The sequence below is a fragment of the Oncorhynchus nerka genome, linkage group LG10, assembly GCF_034236695.1.
Source record: "Oncorhynchus nerka isolate Pitt River linkage group LG10, Oner_Uvic_2.0, whole genome shotgun sequence".
Classification (NCBI taxonomy): domain Eukaryota; kingdom Metazoa; phylum Chordata; class Actinopteri; order Salmoniformes; family Salmonidae; genus Oncorhynchus; species Oncorhynchus nerka.
In genome coordinates, this window is record NC_088405.1 from 53,169,402 (window position 1) to 53,191,140 (window position 21,739).

Below are 21,739 nucleotides of genomic sequence, written 5' to 3' on the forward strand. Positions count from 1 at the left end.
TTGAGACAAAAGGAGTTGTGACAACTCACAAGTAGAAATGTGTGGGTGGATTTTAGAACACTGAGTATGCAGCAGCAGGGTATGCGAATTACTGAAAGTATTATTACAAAAGACACCACCTGCCATAACACAATTAAATACTTGTACACCCCAGTTCTCTTTCTGAAGTTTTGCATTGGTTACTTGATTTTTCAGTTGTAACTGAAATTGTCAGTCAGATTAGCTAGTAATCCAAGATGTTAAAACTATCCGATACACTATTGAAAATCAAACATTCCCTGCAAAAGAAAGAAACCAAATATTTTATTCTCCAACTCGTTTTAATAGCAGGTAGTTACTGCTGAACATACATTTTTTTCCAGTGGGATAAAACAGCATTTGGTGAAATAATATCCAATAAATAAATGTAACAAAGCACCACAATAATCATCAAAAGGCATGAATGTGCACTGTGTATATGGTAAGCTACATTCAATAAAACTTTCCTTTTCCAGCACATGCACCAAACAGAATTTTAGACCAATTTAAAACGAAGTATGTAAAAATAAATCATTACAAGCAAGAAACCGCCACAAAGGAGGACCCTTTTCCCTTTTAAAAACACGTTCGGACACTTCAGCCTCAATGGGCAGGGTCACACTGCCTTTTCAACATCTTGACAAGCACCTGTAATCAAAATCACACTCACGCCACAGTTACAACAGAAGAGGAAAAACAACCACACAAACAGACATTCAGTTGAAACTATGGGGAGCACATATTCTATCACACAATCAGAACCCAAAAGCTATTCTATGTTGGTGCTGCTTTTATAACCCAAATGTGAAAAGTAACCCAGAGGGACAGGTGCATAAAGTGTGTCAATACTTGCCTGGTCCCAGACCTGTCTGGGATTTAGACTTCTGACTATAGCCTGGTCCCAGATCTCTAGGAGCTTCAGGCAACTCCTCAGGAGTATTGTTGCCCTTTCAAACATGTATAAGACATGTAACATGTATGGCATGACAACAATAGTCAGAGAAGTCTAAAGCCCAGACAGGTCTGGGACCAGGCTATAGTCAGAGAAGTCTAAAGCCCAGACAGGTCTGGGACCAGGCTATAGTCAGAGAAGTCTAAAGCCCAGACAGGTCTGGGACCAGGCTATAGTCAGAGAAGTCTAAAGCACAGACAGGTCTGGGACCAGGCTATAGTCAGAGAAGTCTAAAGCCCAGACAGGTCTGGGACCAGGCTATAGTCAGAGAAGTCTAAAGCCCAGACAGGTCTGGGACCAGGCTATAGTCAGAGAAGTCTAAAGCCCAGACAGGTCTGGGACCAGGCTATAGTCAGAGAAGTCTAAAGCACAGACAGGTCTGGGACCAGGCTATAGTCAGAGAAGTCTAAAGCACAGACAGGTCTGGGAACCAGGCTATAGTCAGAGAAGTCTAAAGCCCAGACAGGTCTGGGACCAGTTATAGAAATGCTGTGTCATCCTCTACAGTAGGTTTCAGTGTATCCAGTGGTAGCAGCCCCACAGCTCTCCCTGGAGCACATATGCAAAAACAGCCCAACTCAAAATATCCAATTAACAGAAATACAATCTCTTGCAAGTTTAGACATAAAATTATAAAACCAACATCTAAAAAGAGTTTGAGAGTTGGACTTAGAAGAAAAAAAAAAAAATGTGAGTAGAGATTTTGTTTTTTTTCGGAGGGGGGGGGGGGGGTCATATCGCCCCTCAGTGCGATAGCGGATCATGGGTGGGGGGGACAGTTTTCACATTCCGGCAGGCAGGGCTTGAATGGGAGAGAGGGAGCTCTTTACTTCTTCCAAACGGTGTAGAAAACCCACCTGTCAGTCCGTTAAGGAGAATTGCATGCAAACAACAAGCAACCACACGTCTCTGTATGAATGTTCGACTATGTCTGCCTGTAAATGACAGGAGTGTCTGATAATGACAATAGTTTTAGATTTTTTTTTTAGAAGGATACAGTTCCATATAAGAGGGCACACAAACCACCTCCTTGGAAAAATCCACAGGACATGAGAGCCTTCCCAGTTGTTCCTCATAGAGAGCCAGTGCCTCAGTCAGATTTGCACAGTTTCCCTGAGGACACACAACTCAGGGTTAAAACATGGACCACATGTGACAAAATATATGTATCATTAAAAACATCACACTAGGATAAACTTCTCTCATGAACAACAAAGACTAAAGAGGCTCCTGAGTGGCGCAGCGGTCTACGGCACTGCATCGCAATGCTAGAGGCGTCATTACAGACCCTGGTTCGATTCCAGGCTGTATCACAACCGGCCGTGATTGGGAGTCCCATAGGGCGGCGCACAATTGTCCCAGTGTTGTCCGGTTTAAGGTTTGGTCGGGGTAGGCAGTCATTGTAAATAAGAATTTGTCCTTAACTGACTTGACTAGTTAGTAGAGTGACTGTGTGAAGCATTCAGCTAATATGAGAAAGGCAGTTTTACCTGTGTGAAGTACTTCCCAGTAGGACGCAGTACTTTGATTGAAAGATCCAAGATAAGCTGTAGGAACTCCCATGTAGAGTCTGAGACAGAGTAAACCATCTGTCAATCAATTATGTGAGTGTGCCATATAAGTCCATTTCCTCCTATCCAAGAAACAGTTTAACATTACACTGTCCACATCCTAAATCAGATCAATACTTTGCGATGAGGTAAAATGCAGTTCCTCTTTACAATGAGCCATACCGGTTTTCATCAATATACAGTTAGAAATTCATGTCCAAGAGAACAGCACGAGAGCATCTGTCACTCACCCTCCTCTGGCGCTGTGGAGATAGGAACTGCTGTGAGGTCATTGATGACGTAATCAAACGTCTTCCCTTCCTCCACATACTTTTTCAGAACCGGAACACAGTCCTCCACCAACACCTGGAAATACAGTCACGGTAACCCCTTGTAGTAACATAAAAGACCATACAGACCGGTTCAACCCTTTCAAGAGTAGTGGGCAAATGACAAATGTTCCATCTCTACTAAGGAAAAGTGCAATGGACAGCACTGTCATCCTCACCTGGTAACAGTCTCCCTTCAGGTTGTCCAGAACACTTCCACAAGCCTTCCTCATGTGCGTCCTGCACCCATCAATCACCATTTGGTCGATGTAGACACTTTGTCAAGGCATTACAAACCAGACATAGATCACAGACCAGATAGTTCTACCGGGTTATGTCTAAAAATAAATGCTCAAAGGTTAAATAGTTTTCGGTGCAAATCCCTGAAGCAATATGTTAACTGGGCACAGAGGGAAGTGACAGATGGCGTCCTGAAAGGATATCTCCACCATGGTGATCATCTTTGGCTTGAGTTTGACGGCCTCAGCGAGGATTCCTCCATCACCGCCTCCTAAGATCAGCACCTCCTTTCCTGTATAGTTCTCTTTCCCTCTGCCCATGATGGCCTGGGTGTAGGGCAGGTCACTCTCTGCCAGATCTGCCATATAATTACATTACAATATCATTAGATATGCCATTACTGAAACCCAGTCAAAATGTTCATCTTATTAGATTCAGATTTCAAATCATTAAAAAATTACAATAGTGACCTCAATTACAGTAAATAACAATTATAAAAGTAAATATAAATTAATGATATACGTGAGCAGTAAGTGATGGAATAATTCTCAAATTATATCTTAAAAAGGGACAGTTCACACAAATATCACATTAGTTTCCTTACCTTGTATGCAGTCTATGGTCAAGGTAAGACATGTTTTAGATTTCCCTGGCAGTTTTCAAATGCTAATGTTTTAGTATTTGTTGGACAAATCCCATTCAAGTCATGCATTTCTCACACATGTCCAATTAATCAGAAAGTATGTCAAATGTATTGTGAAGCTCAACAAAAATCATGTATAGATGATTAGAACATGATGTGTGGAAAAACACTAATGACTTAAATGGGATGTGCCGCAAACGCTAAAACGAGAGCATTTGGAAACAGTGCCCGGGAAATTAAACCAAAGCCTGGATTGGCGTCATACCTCATCCATAGACTGCTTACAGAGTAAGGAAACCAATGTCATTTTACTATCCCGTTAAATCACGGCCCGTAGGAATCAAAGTACAGAGTTGAGTGGTTGGAAATCCCGCTCATCGCTTACGGTGTTTGCGCACCGGAGCTCCACATCCTTTCCAACCGCCCCGCTAAAAACCGCTCCAAACTCAAAATGTTTTTGTTTTTTTAATCATCATCTATTTTTGTGTCTACCTGGACCTATAATATGATTTTGAAGTATTGAAACCAAACTTGATGATTTCAATGAAATCATACGGACAGGGATCCTAATAAGGATTAATATATTATAAGCCTATTATTTCAGGGCTATGGCCTACAAATACATACATTGTGAAGCATTTGAGAGTTCGACACACTAGGCTGCCAGGGACATTATAGGGCTCAGCATTTAAACATTAGTCTATAAATTGCACATATGGGCTGCGACTTACTTAGAATTAAATAAAAATGAAACGAAAAATGCCTTATTAGGCTCAGTCTACAGTGTCTTTGAATTTTGAAACACGAGTTTGGTCAGAGTCTGTCTTCAGGCTCATACGATGGTGCCTGGAGAGCAGGACAGCAGTGGAGAATATCCTCTCCATACTTGCAGAACCACTGGGGATGCTAAACACCCTTTGAAACACTCCAGCCAGGCTGGACAGGGATGCAGAGTTATATTTTTTATTTAGGTAGGCCTAAAAGGTTTAGGCAAAATAAACAGAAAGCTCCTTGAAAGAGGTAATATGCTAGGCCTATTGGGCAAGCCTCAATGATAGCCTTATCATATAGATAATAGAACGAAAATTAACAAAACTTAGAGATCTGATTTAAAAATTTTAAAAATAAAGTGTTTTACACTTTGCTACAATGACACTTAGCTAGCTACCTACCTCCTTCCTTCCTTCCTCATGTGCACGTAGTAAGTACACCCTCATGCTTTCGGGATATGGCTTTTCAGATTCCACAATGATTCTTTAGTTGTGGACACTACATCACCGCACTCCCTCTCTTGCTCTTGGTCCTCCTCATCTTTGTAAGTCACCTTGATTTCGCACCCGTGTGTTTAATCTGTTTCTGTATGAAAATATTTAGCAAACTCCATGACAGTAGCTAAAGCAAGGGTCTAATAGCAGCACACAAGTAGCCTACAAATGCTTCCTGGGCCAGGCATGCCCTCAGCGGAATTGGAGCGGGTGAGAAGGCTGACGCTCCAGTCTTTGGGAAACTCGCTCCGTGCTCCAATCATATTGGACACGTTCACATACTCTGGTAGGAATGTTAGATTTTACTTACTAACATCCCCATTGAGGATCAGGATATTGCCAAACTGCTGTGAGTGCAAGATCTTTATGTTCTGGTATGCAGAGTCCTCATCGTATACAACCCGATCAATGTCATACTCCACCAGTCTGCCGTCGGCTGTGGGCCAGTATCGATCAACAGCTGCACCTCGTGTCAGAGCTGGGAGCCTGGGGAAGGAGGGGGGAATAGTCAAAATCATGTTCATGGTGACAGGGTAATCACGTCACACTACAGCTTGTGTAGCTCTCCAGTCATCACACAACAAGGCCACTAGTCAGATCATCCACCACTCGGGGCTTACCTCTTGACCCCCCTAATGTTTCCATGTAGGAGACTTTTTAGCTTCTTTTCCAGTGCATTCAAAAGCTGAGTGGAAAAAAAGAAAAATCAAATGTATTATGTTGCATATCCCAATGTTACATTAAGCAAAATATCCTAAATGTCAAAATAGTCCAACGGCCTACGGTCAAGTGTTACTGTAACGAACTCATGGAAAGGTGTCTTACTAAAGGCATTCTGAAGGTCTGTTAAATAGTATATAGTTTGTTTTTATATTTCCGTTATTGTGATTGGATATTAGCAGGTCCAGTGCAAAGACAATTGTTTTTCCTCTCGTCACCTACATTATCTACTTGTGCAATGTTATCTCCTTCACAACACTGCAGATCAACGGTAACCAGACCTTGGGAGTGCACACGCAGAATAACCAACCTGAAAAGAGAGACGGACAGAGAGAAAGAAGCGCAGAGTTAAAGTGAGGGGGAGAATAGCATTGATTCTAGGCTATAACTTCTCACTCACTTCTCCTTAAACCTAGAGTTCATGATTAGCAGATATCCTATAGGCTACGGCTGTGGCATGATACAGGTTGTGACCTATTATTGACCTAACCTTTCTGAAAGCACAGTGGAGAGCCAGGGGCAGCTGAAGGTTGAGCATTTTTTATCCAAAATGGTGTGTTGTGTTGCTGCGGGCAGCCATATTCATGCAGGCTTAGGCCCACACAATGCCTCACCAGCTGTGTTTACCACTCACCACACAAAACAGGAAGCAGAAAAGCCCTTTGATCCGATACACAAAGCCACTAAAGGGCCATGCGTTCAACTGAACGAAAGCAATTGTTGTACCAATGATGCACTTAACTGGCCAATCAATGGTCTTCCTAAAGGATGTCTGACCACTGTAACACACCTGGTGTTTTCATTGGACAGTCTGGGTATTGGTAAAAAATAACTGGGATTTTACAAATTCCTCACACACATTAAATATTTCTCAATTACAACATTTTTGTGCAGCCTGTATAGCCTCCCGTTTCATCCCAACTAACCGTGACCGATAACTGCTGTTAGAGTATTTGCTGAGGTAATATTACACTGTTGAGCTAACTACATTGTTTGGAATTTCAATTTTGTGAGGATCTAAGAGGTTATCTACCAATACAGTTTAGATAGTAATTTCCATGTAAAAAGGACCCATGAGCACCAACAAGTGAAGTTTATAAGAGCAGATCACATTTGGTGTCAATTGAAAAGAGTCAATATTTTGGGGAAATGAAGGCATTGATACGTTTTTCAACCATTTTCCATCCTAAAAATAAGGAATAAGCAAGCAAAAAGGCTTTGATTTCTGGTCACAGATGGATTTTTAATTTTAAATTTATTATTATTACTAGAAAAAGTATTACGGTATTAGAAATACATTAAAACACAATCATGTTGAAGTCCCCTGCCAACGAATATCAACATTTATATTTAGTTTTACAGAAATGATATGCTTTCTGTAAAAGCTTATGAAATTGCCATTCCGTTACCAACATCTTTATTTTTACGAATTTCTCTACCTCGTGAGGAAGTTCACAGAAGTTAAAAATAAATAAAGACAGTCGCAGATAGATAGATAGATAGATAGATAGATAGATATATATAAACTCCCAGTAGTTTATTGGGTAATGCACCAACGTTTCAGCATCAACTATGCCAAATAAATGACTGGGAGTTTAAAATATATATAAGAGAGAGAATGTGGAACTATTTTTTTTATAGCTTACAGTTTATTCGCTGTTAGCACCTCTACACAAAATATGTTCTATTGGTGTTCATGCTTTTAATTCTAGGTTCACAGAAGTAACAAGTAAAAGTAGACCTACCAATTAGGTAGTGTTTTTACTGATAACAATTTGGTTTACGAATAAGTAATTGATATGCGCCACTGTTACTAAATCAGACACAACACGTAATTTCAATATGGAAATGTGGGTAATATTTGGTTGAGAAATGTATCAACGAGATTTCAACCTTCATTCACCCATTCAAAAAGACAGACAGAAGTTTGTTGAATGCCCAATGTGTTATCACTATGGTTTCAACCATCTAAAAACAATCAAATTCCAATGGAAAAACAATGTCTGATTTTTTGTTAAGTTGTCATCTAAATGCATTATCACTGTGCTTTCAACCATTTAAAAGCACAGCAAAGTTCAAATGGGATTATTATATATTAAAATGGGAATACAAAATGTCAGATATTTTGTATTACAGTTGCAGTCAGAATATATATAGATACACTTAGTTTGGAGTCATTAAAACTCATTTTTCAACCACTCCACAAATTTATTGTTGACAAACTATAGTTTTGGCAACTCGGTTAGGACATCTACTTTGTGCATGACAAGTAATTTTTCAAACTATTGTTTACAGACACAGTGAAATAACCTATCACAATTCCAGTGGGTCAGAAGTTTACATACACTAAGTTAACTGTGCCTTTCAACAGCTTGGAAAATTCCAGAAAATGATGTCATGGCTTTAGAAGCTTCTAATTGGCATCATTTGAGTCAATTGGAGGTTTACCTGTGGATGTATTTCAATGCCTACCTTCAAACTCAATGCCTCTTTGCATGACAACATTGGGAAAATCAAAAGAAATCAGCCAAGACCTAAAAATTTTTTTTTTTTAAATTGTAGACCTCCACAAGTCTGGTTCATCTTTGGGAGCAATTTCCATACAGCTGAAGATACCACGTTCATCTGTACAAACAATAGTACGCAAGTATAAACACCATGGGACCACGCAGCAGTCATAACGCTCAAGAAGGACATGTGTTCCGTTTCCTAGAGATGAACGTACTTTGGTGCGAAAAGTGCAAATAAATCCCAGAACAGCAAAGGACCTTGTGAAGATGCTGGATGAAACGGGTACATAAGTATCTATAGCCACAGTAAAATGAGTCATATATCAACATAACCTGAATGGCCGCTCAGCAAGGAAGAAGCCACAGCTCCAGAATCACCATAAAAAAGCCAGACTACAGTTTGCAACTGCACATGGGCACAAAGATCGTACTTTTTGGAGAAATGTCCTCTGGTCTGATGAAAAAAAAATAAAAATAGAACTGTTTGGCCATAATGACCATCTTTATGTTTGGAGGAAAAAGGGGGAGGCTTGCAAGCCAAAGTACACCATCCCAACCGTGAAGCTCAGGGGTGGTAGCATCATGTTGTGGGGGTTCTTTGCTACAGGAAGGCATGGTGCACTTCACAAAACAGATGGCAGCATGAGGAAGGAAAATTATGTGGATATATTGAAGAAACATCTCAAGACATCAGTCAGGAAGTTGATGCTTGGTCGCATACTTCCACAGTTGTGGCAAAATGGCTAAAGGACAACAAAGTCAAGGTATTGGAGTGGCCATCACAAAGCCCTGACCTCAATACTATAGAACATTTGTGGGCAGAACTGAAAAGGCGTGTGCGAGCAAGGAGGCCTACAAACCTGACTCGGTTACACCAGCTCTGTCAGGAGGAATGGGAAGCTTATTGTGGGAAGCTTGTGGAAGGCTACATGAAACTTTTGACCCAAGTTCAACAATTTAAAGGCAATGCTACCAAATACTAATTGAGTGTATGTAAACGCCTGACCCACTGGGAATGTGATGAATGAAATAAAAGCTGAAATAAATCACTACTATTATTCTGACATTTCACATTCGTAAAATAAAGTAGTGATCCTAACTGACCTAAGACAGGACATTTTTACTAGGATTAAATGTCAGGAATTGTGGAAAAACTGAGTTTAAATGTATTTGGCTAAGGTGTAAACTTCTGACTTCAACTGTATACGTCAACTTAATGAGTTATCACGGTGCTTCAGCTAATAGCACAACCAAGATTCCTTGCAGAATATGATTGCATAGGAAGACATGTATAGTTACAGTAAGCTAACCTCAAAATGTGGCCATGGATGCATCACTCATTTTTAAAGGTTGAATAAATACTGTTACATTCAGGGGTGAAAGTAAATTTCATGTCTTACCGGTATGGGAACAACTATATATAGTCATAGATTTATGTCCGATTGTCAAACAATCACTCCAAAGCCGCTCCTGTTGGCTAGCCATGCACGTTTGTCCACTCACAAAATAATTCCAGCATCTCAAAAGTGCACCCGCAATTTGATGAATGGAAAGAGAAATATGTGACAAAAAAAATCTAATAGTGTAATGACATTCGGCGATTGTCATTAGGCTCACTATGCTTGTAGTATAAATTGATGCATCCACTGCTGTAAACTACACATGCACGTCTCAATCTCGGCCTTACTGTATAACAAAAGTATTATTGAATTCTGTTTGGTTGACAAACACAACCAAAAATCAACATTTAAAGCATATGTAATGCTTGGATAGTTTCATCTGAGCTACTGGCTTAATCCTAATCAGTATTAAAGTTAAAGGATAGGACTAAATCAAACTTTATTTAAAGCTACAATATGTTACTTTTGGGTGGACTCAACCAAATTCACATAGAAATAATAGTTATAGATCTGTCATTCATTGAAAGCAATCCTAAGAAGCAGCAGATCTATTTCTATGCCTCCCATTCTTCAGTTTTGTACACCAGCTTCAAACAGCTGAAAATACAATATTTTTGGTTAAGTAAAATGTTTCAGAGCAGTTTAGATGGTACAAGTTAAGTTCCTTCTGCATACACATCACAGACAAACTGAAATGGCAACACATCACCGGGGGCAAACTCCCTTCCCTCCAGGACACCTACAGCACCCAATGTCTCAGGAAGGCCAAAAAGATCATTAAAGACAACAACCACCCGAGCCACTGCCCGTTCACCCCGCTATCATCCAGAAGGCGAGGTCAGTACAAGTTCATCAGACAGCTTCCACCTCAAGGCCATCACTGTTAAATAGCCATGACTAGCACAGAGGCTTCTGCCTATAAACAGACTTGAAATCACTGGCCACTTTAATAAACGGAGAACACTAGTCACTTCATTATTTTACACATCTTGCATTACTCATCTCATATGTATATACTGTATCTTAGTCTATGCTGCTCTGACACTGCTCGTCCATATATTTATATATTCTTAATAACATTCCTTTACTTAGATGTGTGTATTGGGGTATGTTGTGAAATTGTTAGATATGACTGCACTGTCGGAGCTAGAAACACAAGCATTTCGCTACACCCACAATAACACCTGCTAAATACTTGTATGTGACAAATAACATTTGATTTGATTTACATTGATTCCCTACACAATGACTGCTTATTTTGTCACACAAACTGAAATAAAGCGAACTATTCACATTTTTTAAGCCTTGAGACATGGATTGGGCATGTTTTCCATTCTGAGTGTATTTGGGCAAAACAGAAGTGTGTATGAATGGGTGTGTTGGCAAGAACTGCAACGTAAAAGAACTGCAACGCTGTTGAGTTTGTCATGCGCAACAGTCTCCCGTGTGTATCAACAATGGTCCACCACCCAAAGGACATCCAGCCAACTTCACACAATTGTGGGAAGCATTGGAGTCAACATGAGCCAGCATCTCTGTGGAACACTTTCAACACCTTGTAGAGTCCATGCCCTGAGAAATTGAGGTTGTTCTGAGGGCCCACTCTGGTCTTGGCATGTGTACTCCAGTCAGCAGCTCGCAGATACAGTGCGTGTAGGCTACCTACATCAGATTACAAAATGGACAATTGAGCTAAATATTATTTTGTCACACGGCAGTCAAGCATCGATCATCACGTCACCAGAATAACACCCTCAATATTTATTGGAAAGGAGCATCAAGCTCATCATCATGCACGTTCACCACCCTGCCAAGTTCATTATAACTTATTTAATCTGTAGCCTAATAAACTACATGCTTTCCCGAGTCGTAGTGGTTGGACCAAACATTTTTGCGTGACTCCAAATTTACTTCAATATGGTTGTTATTTCTATGTTTGCGCATATTAAAAAAAGGCGCCTCACCTCCATTTCTTACATAATTAATTTCAGGCACAAAAAGAACCTACCGTGTCTAGCGTATTTTGTTTTGTCGACATTTGTAAAGTTCACCGACAAATGTCCTGTTTCCATCAGGCCTGTCGTGACACTTTTATCCAACATGTACTTTACTTGCACAAAAAAGGTTGGATGGAAATGTGATTATAGAAATATAATTATTTATATTAGGAAGCAGTGGAAAGCAACACCGTTCTAGTTTGGAACAATCTGTTGACTGCATTTGACCTAACAGAACAGCATGCAAACTTATGGTGAATCTAAGCAGCCGCAAGAGGAGACAGGGTACAGATTTGGTCCGGACTGGACCAACCAAATGTGGCTCATTAGAATAATAGCCAGTGTGTAGAATAATATCCAAACATGCAAAGGAGCATAATAAAATGTTCTACCTTTGTGTAACAATTCATGAACAGAATGACATTTATAATTAGGCCTTTTTGTAAAGTACAGATCAAGGACCCATGATGTCATTCTGTTGCTGGGTGTTGACCTTCTATTCACTTACTGTAGTTCAATAACAAGGTGTCACGTCATTCTTTCTGCCGACATCTTTGAATCTTAATTTGGAGTAGATATTTAACCAAGTTTTTTAAAAACGTAGTTAACAAACTGAGGGAGATTTAACTGTCATTCTGTTACCAAACTTTGCAGCTTCACCTCAAGAAAATGTGTTTCAGCAACATTTTCAGTGGCAATTGTTAAAAGTAGACTTTTGCATATACATAGGTTTATGGTTTGTTAAACTTTGCAATCAATGTTTTTGTTTGGCAAACATTTTAAAGTGAAACAGTGAGTCTGTGTCACATGGAAATGTCCATACATGAACTAGTGGCACACTGCCCTACGGAGTGCCACTTTTTTTATTCAATCCCATTTTATCTTTGAAGATTGAATTGAAGATTATGTGATCATGGTTACATGATCATCATGGTTACAATTATCTATCAATAGTTTGAATACATCCACATTGACTGTCTCCTGTGCTTTTTTTATGTCTTATTATTATTACAGCACTGACTTTTTGGAAAAAAATAAATATATATTCTACAAAATATATTGATTGTGACATAAATAATGACAGTGTTGATTGAACTGGTGCCTACCTGCCATTCTTGCCAATGAAGGTAGCAAGGTATCCATGTCCCTCAGTGTCATGGACAGTCTCTGTCATTTCCTGCTCTTGAAATATAGACTGCAGCCCACGCACAGTCGAAGGACAGTCAGCTGAACAGAATAGGAGAGGGGTATATATGGTGAGAACACAGTTATGACCACAACAACCCCCTCATGAAATTCCTCCTCCAGACAGAATCACAGATAATGGCCCATTCTCCCAGAGGGCAGTCCCAGACTCATTTCTGCCTAGCCTGATTAATGACTGAACTGGACGGGAGAAGTAGGCTATAGCTCAGACATTCAGTGTTTCACAGCTCCTAATGTGAGTAGGCCTGCTAGGTAAGGGATTAGCCCTGGGAGCCTCTTCCAACCCCAACTAAACACAATGTATCAGGTGTGTTCGAGAGTGCCTATGACTGCAGTCCCTGTGCAGGTTTAAGTAGGTGTTATCTTCCTAGGTAAATAAGAATGGGTTTCTTACTGCACACACCGGAACTGTATCTTGTAACAACCACCTATAATAGTTGGCGAAAATTACGAATAATTGAAAGTGCTATGCAGCACAATGCAAAGTAAATGATGGCAGTAGCCTAATTTAACTAGAAAATTGATCGTGCAAGCCTTTTTACAGTGAGTGTCTATGGATATCATACCGATTATTGGCCACTGGGACCTTGTACTTTATTGATAGCTAGCCTCATCAATAAGCATGGTCACCATTGTTTAGCTAGTCGCAGTTTGACTGTCCAGTCACGCAGACAGGCGCAGCAGCAGACACATGGCTTTGCTAATCTAGTTAGCTTGCTAGCAACTGCACGAAAGGTCATATTACCCGTTTGCCTGTCAATCTGCTGGCAACCAGTGACTTGGAATTATGCTACCTAGCTAGCTATCAAGATAGCGGATGCCATTTCGCTAGAAATATTCTTACTCAGTTTTAACGAGTTATGTCCTCGGAGAACCCCTCACTCCCACTAATCGTGCATAGCTAGCTAGCTATATTATGCAAGTATATTGGACAGACTGCGCGTATTGTCAACGATTAGCTAGCTAACGTACAGTAAGTAGTTAGCTATCTAGATGCGGAAAGACAACGGCCCATGTCCTGTAGTGCAACCTGGTCTCAGAGCATATTTCGTGCTGAAACCATTCGTAGTCTAACGAATGCCCGTGTGTGCAATTTACCTGGCGCTGAGAGGTTGAAGTCGAGGGTGTAATGTCGCAGTGCCATGACTGGGTACAGCCGTCAGCCATGCCTGGAGTAGGCAGCCGGTGTGAAAACGGAGTTTGCCTGTGGAGACTGAAGGAAGGGCCTTGATCGTACTGCCAGTACCGCTGCTGCTGTTTGAGTGAGAGGGTTTTCTACAACGCAGACTGGTGTGTTTGTGGGCTCGCAGGGGGATGGTCCGATGACTCTGTGGCTAGTCTACCTCGTGCTTTGTTCAGACTGGGTCTACAGTAGGCTTCCTGTGAGTTGGGCAGAGAAAGACCTGTTCCCAAACTAACTTTTTTTAAACTATTTCTTGAGACGTCAAAAACGTTTTCTATATATATTTTCACACTGAGGTTGGAATAATACTATGAAAATGATGATAATTAAGAACACCTGAAATGTCAGCCTGTTTTGGTGGGATGGAGTTTTGGCCTGCCTGTGACCTCATCAGGCGGTAAACTAGTAAATAGACCAATAAGAAAGAGATCTGCCAATAAAAGCTACTTTTATTTTTCCTTTCCCCACTCAGACCACTCCCAGACAGTCCTAGAACAATTTTTGCTTCAGAAATGGCTCTTTGCTAAGAAGCTATTTTTTGTTTATTGGGTAGAACTTTTATGGAAAACAATCACTGTAAGGTACTTAACTGTTACACAGAAATCATTTGATATTGAGATACAAATGTTTATTAAAAATGTTTATTTAATTTAGTTTAATGAAACTAGAGATTTAGCTGAGTAGTCTAAGCAGTTGATTTCTTATGTATTTCATCTCAGTGCTTGGGAAGTGAACTGTTTTGACTAATCAAAAATGTCCTTTTGATACAAAGATCCTGGTTAAATGGGGGAGATTTCAGATAAATAATAACAGAAGAGAAAGCTTCCATTCCCGCTGAAAGGTGACTTCAAGCTGTGTGGCTCTTAGATGTAAAAAATGAATACAAAAAATCTGCAATTTCGGTGTGTTTGATGAAAACACTTGCAGCCCACATCTTGAAATTAGATTAAGTAATCCAACATGTAATTGGCTATTTTTAAGAATGTAATTGTAATCTGATTAGGGCCACACATTTAAGTAATCTGGGTTGATTAGTTACTTAGTTTTCGTAATCTGATTACAATATAATCCTTGTTACATGTAATCTGTTATAGTGTCGCGTGGATGTCCTTCCAAGTCCTGTCTCGTTCACTCGACTATTGAAATTTTGGAAAACTTCAGTATTGGATTTGGCGTTTGAATGGGAGTGCTGGCATTCAGCAATAATGAACATGTTTAGTTTTAGTGGAGATCCCTCAATAATCATTCTCACTATAGCACATTGGTAATAGTCAGAGACAAATAAACTGAGTGGACAAAACATTAAGCACACCTTCCTAATATTGAGTTGAATCTTCCGGCGCTCGTTTACAGTGAACACTGAGACTGTACCCTTACAGTTTTAGGCATTAGACTATTGTGGCTATTTGAGCATAATGAAGGCCTACCAACAAAACCAATGGAGCAAATCCCATAACACTTTCACATGGAAATAGCTTTTGATTTCTATGATATAGCCTACAGTAGCCTATATGTGGCCTCCATTGCATGAGACTTTTACAAACGTTTTTACATTATGAAGTGCTTGACATTAATTATTTTTTTACTTGGTTTGTAACACCATGAGCCAAATAAGTGACTGTAAATTGCAAAGTAATGTGTTGTATGATGCAAGAAACCACTTTACAAAACAAAATGATTTATTATTAGCATAGAGAGAATTAGACAATGTAGGCTTTCTCTTTGCCTATTGGCTTATTTACGTCTTCAATCATGTCTCAAAATACAACACTGCCCCATTAAGACATAAGCTTTTTACCTGACTGGCTTTTCAAAGACAGCTTGAAATGTAGCCTAAGCCTAAACGATTTGTGCTTGGTAGGAAGCACAATAGTAATTCCCCATTGCTGACCTATACTTATCTATAACTGGGCTAATAACTAGCAAAGAATATCAACAAATTTGCACCAGCACAGCTCTGATCTGAACTGATTTGAAAAACACATTCAACCCTGGGTGATTGAAAGACCACTTGTGGGTTACCCCCACTCCCTTTGGTGCTCTGGCTCTGCCTGTAACAAAATCACAGACTCAATCTTGCAAAGTTAGATTTGTTTATTTTTTTGCATTGAAAAGGGGCTGATATAATGTTGATTCGATCACAGAAAAAAACGTTGATCTATATATATAGTGCAAACTAATGGAGCAAACTCAGTGAAGATCAATCTCTTGCGTCTCTGCGTGGCCTGGCATTTCTTCAGCCCAGCAGTCCTGGACACAACCCCTGACCACAATCACACAACTACTGACCACAACCAACTAACTACTGATCACACAACTCCTGAACACTAGAGACTATACCTACTGACCACAACTACTGAACACAACCAACCAACAACTGACCACACAACTGCTGACCACAACTACAACTGGGCTCCCGAGTAGCGCAGCAGTCTAAGGCACTGCATCTCAGTGCCTGGTTCGATTCCAGGCTGTATCACAACCGGCCGTGATTGGGAATCCCATAAGGCGCCGCATAATTGGCTCAGTGTCGTTAGGGTTTGGCCGGGGTAGGCCGTCATTGTAAATATGAATTTGTTCTGATTTGCCTATTTAAATGAAGATTAAATACAAATAACTACTGACCACAACACAACTAGGGACCATAACTCCTGACCACAACCACTGAACACAACTCCAACACTACTGACCAAGACTAATGAACCATACACCAGAACTACTAACCACAACACTACTGACAACAACTACTGAACACAGACACAACCACACAGATACTGACCAAAATAACACAACTACATACAATAACTACTGACCACAATCACACATCTACTCACAACTACTGCACATAACCACACAACTACTGACCACAACTACAGACCACAACTACTGATCACAACGAACCAACTACTGACCACAACAACACAACTAGAGACCATAACTACTGAGCACAACTGCTGGAAAATAAGTATTTGGTCAATAACAAACGTTTATCTCAATACTTTGTTATATACCCTTTGTTGGCAATGACAGAGGTCAAACGTTTTCTGTAAGTCTTCACAAGGTTTCCACACACTGTTGCTGGTATTTTGGCCCATTCCTCCATGCAGATCTCCTCTAGAGCAGTGATGTTTTGGGGCTGTTGCTGGGCAACATGGACTTTCAACTCCCTCCAAAGATTTTCTATGGGGTTGAGATCTGGAGACTGGCTAGGCCACTCCAGGACCTTGAAATGCTTCTTACGAAGCCACTCCTTCGTTGCCCGGGCGGTGTGTTTGGGATCATTGTCATGCTGAAAGACCCAGCCACGTTTCATCTTCAATGCTCTTGCTGATGGTAGGCTTTGTTACTTTGGTCCCAGCTCTCTGCAGGTCATTCACTAGGTCCCCCCGTGTGGTTCTGGGATTTTTGCTCACCGTTCTTGTGATCATTTTGACCCCACCGGGTGAGATCTTGTGTGGAGCCCCAGATCGAGGGAGATTATCAGTGGTCTTGTATGTCTTCCATTTCCTAATAATTGCTCCCCCAGTTGATTTCTTCAAACCAAGCTGTTTACCTATTGCAGATTCAGTCTTCCCAGCCTGGTGCAGGTCTACAATTTTGTTTCTGGTGTCCTTTGACAACTCATTGGTCTTGGCTATAGTGGAGTTTGGAGTGTGACTGTTTGAGGTTGTGGACAGGTGTCTTTTATACTGATAACAAGTTCAAACAGGTGCCATTAATACAGGTAACGAGTGGAGGACAGAGGACCCTCTTAAAGAAGAAGTTACAGGTCTGTGAGCCAGAAATCTTGCTTGTTTGTAGGTGACCAAATACTTATTTTCCACCATAATTTGCAAATTCCTTAAAAATCCTACAATGTGATTTTCTGGATTTTTCCCCCTCATTTTATCTGTCATAGTTGAAGTGTAACTATGATGAAAATTACAGGCCTCTCTCATCTTTTTAAGTGGGAGAACTTGCACAATTGGTGGCTGACTAAATACTTTTTTGCCCCACTGTATATCCATCCTGCCCTGCCTTTCTAAAATCTTTGAAAGCCAAGTTAACAAACAGATCACCGACCATTTCGAAACCCACTGTACCTTCTCCACTATGCAATCTGGTTTCCGAGCTGGTCATGGGTGCACCTCAGCCATGCTCAAGGTCCTAAATGATATCATAACCACCATCGATAAAAGACAGTACTGTGCAGCTGTCTTCAACGACCTGACCAAGGCTTTTGACTCTGTCAATCACCGCATTCTTATCGGCAGACTCAATAGCCTTGGCTTCTCAAATGACTGCCTCGCCTGGTTCACCAACTACTCCTCAGATCGAGTTCAGTGTGTCAAATCGGAGGGCCACAGGGTTCAATTCTCTGGCCAACTCTTTTATCTGTATATATCAATATGTATACATGCTGCTGGTGATTCTCTGATCCACCTCTACACAGACGACACCATTCTGTATACATCTGGCCCTTCTTTGGACACTGTGTTAACAAACCTCCAAACGAGCTTCAATGCCATACAACACTCTTTCCGTGGCCTACAACTGCTTTTAAATGCTAGTAAAACTAAATCCATGCTCTTCAACCGATTATTGCCCGCACCCACCTGCCCGACTATCATCACTATTCTGGACGGTTCTGACTTAGAATATATTGACAACTACAAATACCTAGGTGTCTGGCTAGACTGTAAACTCTCCTTCCAGACTCACATTAAGCATCTCCAATCCAAAATTTAATCTAGAATCGGCTTCCTATTTTGCAACAAAGCCTCCTTTACTCATGCTGCCAAATATACCCTCGTAAAACTGACTATCCTACCGATCTTTGACTTAGGCAATGTCATTTACAAAATAGCCTCCAACACTCTACTCAGCAAACTGGATGTAAGTCCATCACAGTGCCATCCGTTTTGTCACCAAAGCCCAATATACTACCCACCACTGCGACCTGCACGCTCTCGTTGGCTGGCCCTCACTACATATTCGTCGCCAAACCCACTGGCTCCAGGTCATCTAAGTCTTTGCTAGGTAAATCCCCGCCTTATCTCAGCTCACTGGTCACCATAGCAACACCCATCCGTAGCACATGCTCCAGCAGGTATATTTCACTGGTCATCCCCAAAGCCAACACTTCCTTTGGCCGCCTTTCCTTCCAGTTCTCTGCTGCCAATGACTGGAACAAATTGCAAAAATCACTGAAGCTGGCGTCTTATATGTCCCACTCGACCTTTAAGCATCAGCTGTCAAAGCAGATTTCCTGATCACTGTGCCTGTACACAGCCAATCTGTAAATAGCACACCCAACTACCTCATCCCCATATTGTTATTTATCCTCTTGCTCTTTTTCACCCCAGTAACTCTACTTGCACATCATCATCTGCACATCTATCACTCCAGTGTTAATGCTAAATTGTAATTATTTCACCTCCATGGCCTATTTATTGCCTTACCTCCCTACTCTTCTACATTTGCACACACTGTATATATACTTTTTTATTGTGTTATTGACTGTACGTTTGTTTATGTGTAACTCTGTGTTGTTGTTTTTGTCGCACTGCTTTGTTTTATCTTGACCAGGTCACAGTTGTAAATGAGAACTTATTCTCAACTGGCCTACTGTCACTTTCTGACCATAGTTCATAGTTTTAGTGTTGGTCAGGACGTGAGCTGGGTGGGCATTCTATGTTGTGTGTCTAGTTTGTCTATTTCTATGTTTGGCCTGATATGGTTCTCAATCAGAGGCAGGTGTTAGTCATTGTCTCTAATTGGGAACCATATTTAGGTAGCCTGTTTTGTGTTGGGTTTTGTGGGTGGTTGTTTCCTGACTCTCCTGTGTTCTCTGCACCAGATAGGACTGGTTCGGTTTTGCAACGTTTATTGTTTTGTATTGTGTTCATGTTTAGTTTATCTGATTAAAGAACATGAACTCTAACCACGCTGCATTTTGGTCCTCCTCTCCTTCGACGGAAGAAAGCCGTTACACCTACCTGGTTAAATAAAGGTGAATTTTTTTTTTTTTTACAGTGGTGTGCAGGCCTAAGTAACATAACATTGACATTGTTTACATTGAGTGAGAATGCAAAAAGTAATATAAAGAGTGTAACTCAAGTAATATAAAGAGTAGTATAACTAATTACCTTTCCCAGGGAGTAATAAGTAAAGTAATGTGTTACTGTTGAAAGAGGAAATACGTAGTAGGTAATATATTACTTTTTTTTAGTTATGGCACCAACACTGGTGAAGGTGATGCTAATTGACATTGAGCCCCTACCTTCCCCCTCTATGCTTGCTGATAGAGGTGTTTTGTTATTGCCTCTCAGCAGGGGGAACCATCAGGCCCAGGCCAAATACAGCCTATGGCACAACAAAGGTAGACTACTGTCTGTCCACAACTATCAAGGGGAAATGGCAGATTTAGCCATTTAGAAATATGTATCATATAGTTTTGTTGACCTCTTTATAGATTGGAGTGACTGTGCTGTCCAGGATTTAGGCTGAGACCTGGGCAGCTGATGGAATGCTCGCTGCCCTGGCTGGGTCTGCACTGACATGGCAGGCCCCTTGTCCACCAAGAGCCCTAAGGAGCTCTTAGGCACTTCTTTCTGAGTGGGCCAAGGATGGACAGTTGGTGTGGGAAAAGACCGTTCAGGAATGGTAGATGGGAGACAGCAGGAAGTTTACCTTATCTCAGAAATTTGAGGTAAATTGCGGGGCCCCCCACCAAAAAAAATACAATACTAAAAAAAAATATTTTTAGAGGAACTCAGTCCGGCTTTAAACTTACTCTTGAATGTTTGAATAGTAGAGTGCACAAGGTTCATTTTCGAAACTGTATCATCAGTTCCTCTTGTCATGTCAGTCATTGCATATGTTAAAGAGCTATTTATAACTTGTCAGAAATGTCCAGATCAACTAGCCCATGTCAGCTAATGGTTTTTTATTTAGGTTTTTCAGCCCATAGATATTGTAATTTTTTGGTCACTCAAATATTACATGAACACACATTAGACATGGCAAAATGTATATAATTGCAAGAAAATTTGCTTTAAAACTGCAAAATGTTATTTTCACCCCATGACAAAATGTGTAGAATTGCAATAAATAAGCTTTAAACTTGCAAACACGTTCTCCACCAACAAGAGGGGTGTGAACAGTGTGTCATCAACAATGCTTGTGCCAGCAGAAATAGACGAGTCACACACGAAGGGGGGAATCTTCCCCAATGCTGGGAACCCCTGATCTCCATGAAGGCAGCTGCCACTTCATTAAAGCTATTAGATGCCATTTACCACAGCACACTGCATTTTTCCCACACAGGTGACAGTTTTTGCACTCTATCAGAAAGTAGGCTGGCCCTCTTTGACGTCGCATAGGTAAAAAAAAGAAAAAGCATTCTGTTTTGCAAAAACTCCCGCATTACCTATTGCCATTACTAACCTTTAGATGTACGAGATAACATACCAGGTCACAGGGCTGGCGAACTTTGAAATTCCTTCTGTCACTACAGATTTAAGTAAAACAGCTTTTTTTTATGATTGTGGTTTTTTTTCTTTTTCGTTGTGTGTTTCATATGCTCCTGCCTTGACCGTAACTTGTATTGTGTAATTGCTTGGTCTTGTCATGCAGGGCTTCCTTGAAAAAATATATTGATCTCAATGGGACTCCCCTGCCTAAATTATTAAAAAGATTTATAAATATATATTGATATATAAAATGTCTGAGACAGTGATTTACT

General features: G+C 40.6%; 1 protein-coding gene and 1 long non-coding RNA gene across 2 annotated transcripts; one reads left to right on the plus strand and one right to left on the minus strand.

Moving 5' to 3' along the window:
- Window positions 1-301: 301 nt before the first annotated feature.
- Window positions 302-14,158, minus strand: LOC115135569 (spermine synthase-like). Its single transcript, XM_065023553.1, has 11 exons — window positions 13,929-14,158; window positions 12,731-12,851; window positions 5,940-6,027; window positions 5,618-5,682; window positions 5,308-5,483; window positions 3,291-3,447; window positions 3,029-3,116; window positions 2,772-2,886; window positions 2,461-2,540; window positions 1,968-2,083; window positions 302-1,827 (listed from the first exon to the last, which is right to left on the minus strand). The coding sequence occupies exons 1-11, from the start codon at window positions 13,972-13,974 to the stop codon at window positions 1,797-1,799; spliced, it is 1,083 nt and encodes a 360-aa protein (XP_064879625.1). The 5' UTR covers window positions 13,975-14,158; the 3' UTR covers window positions 302-1,796.
- A 251-nt stretch (window positions 14,159-14,409) lies between these two features.
- Window positions 14,410-21,660, plus strand: LOC135573761 (uncharacterized). The gene is made up of 3 exons (XR_010464892.1): window positions 14,410-20,005; window positions 20,325-20,374; window positions 20,468-21,660. It is a non-coding gene; the product is annotated as an uncharacterized LOC135573761 (long non-coding RNA).
- Window positions 21,661-21,739: the final 79 nt, after the last annotated feature.

Excerpts from the sequence above, each read along its gene's own strand:
- LOC115135569 (XM_065023553.1), bottom strand. The coding sequence starts at position 13,974 with ATGGCACTGCGACATTACACCCTCGACTTCAACCTCTCAGCGCCAG. Across the intron at positions 3,448-5,307 it reads GATCCTCAATGGGGATGTTA|ATCTGGCAGAGAGTGACCTG; the intron begins GTAAGTAAAATC and ends ATTATATGGCAG. Across the intron at positions 2,887-3,028 it reads TGAAGGGAGACTGTTACCAG|GTGTTGGTGGAGGACTGTGT; the intron begins GTGAGGATGACA and ends CTGTATTTCCAG.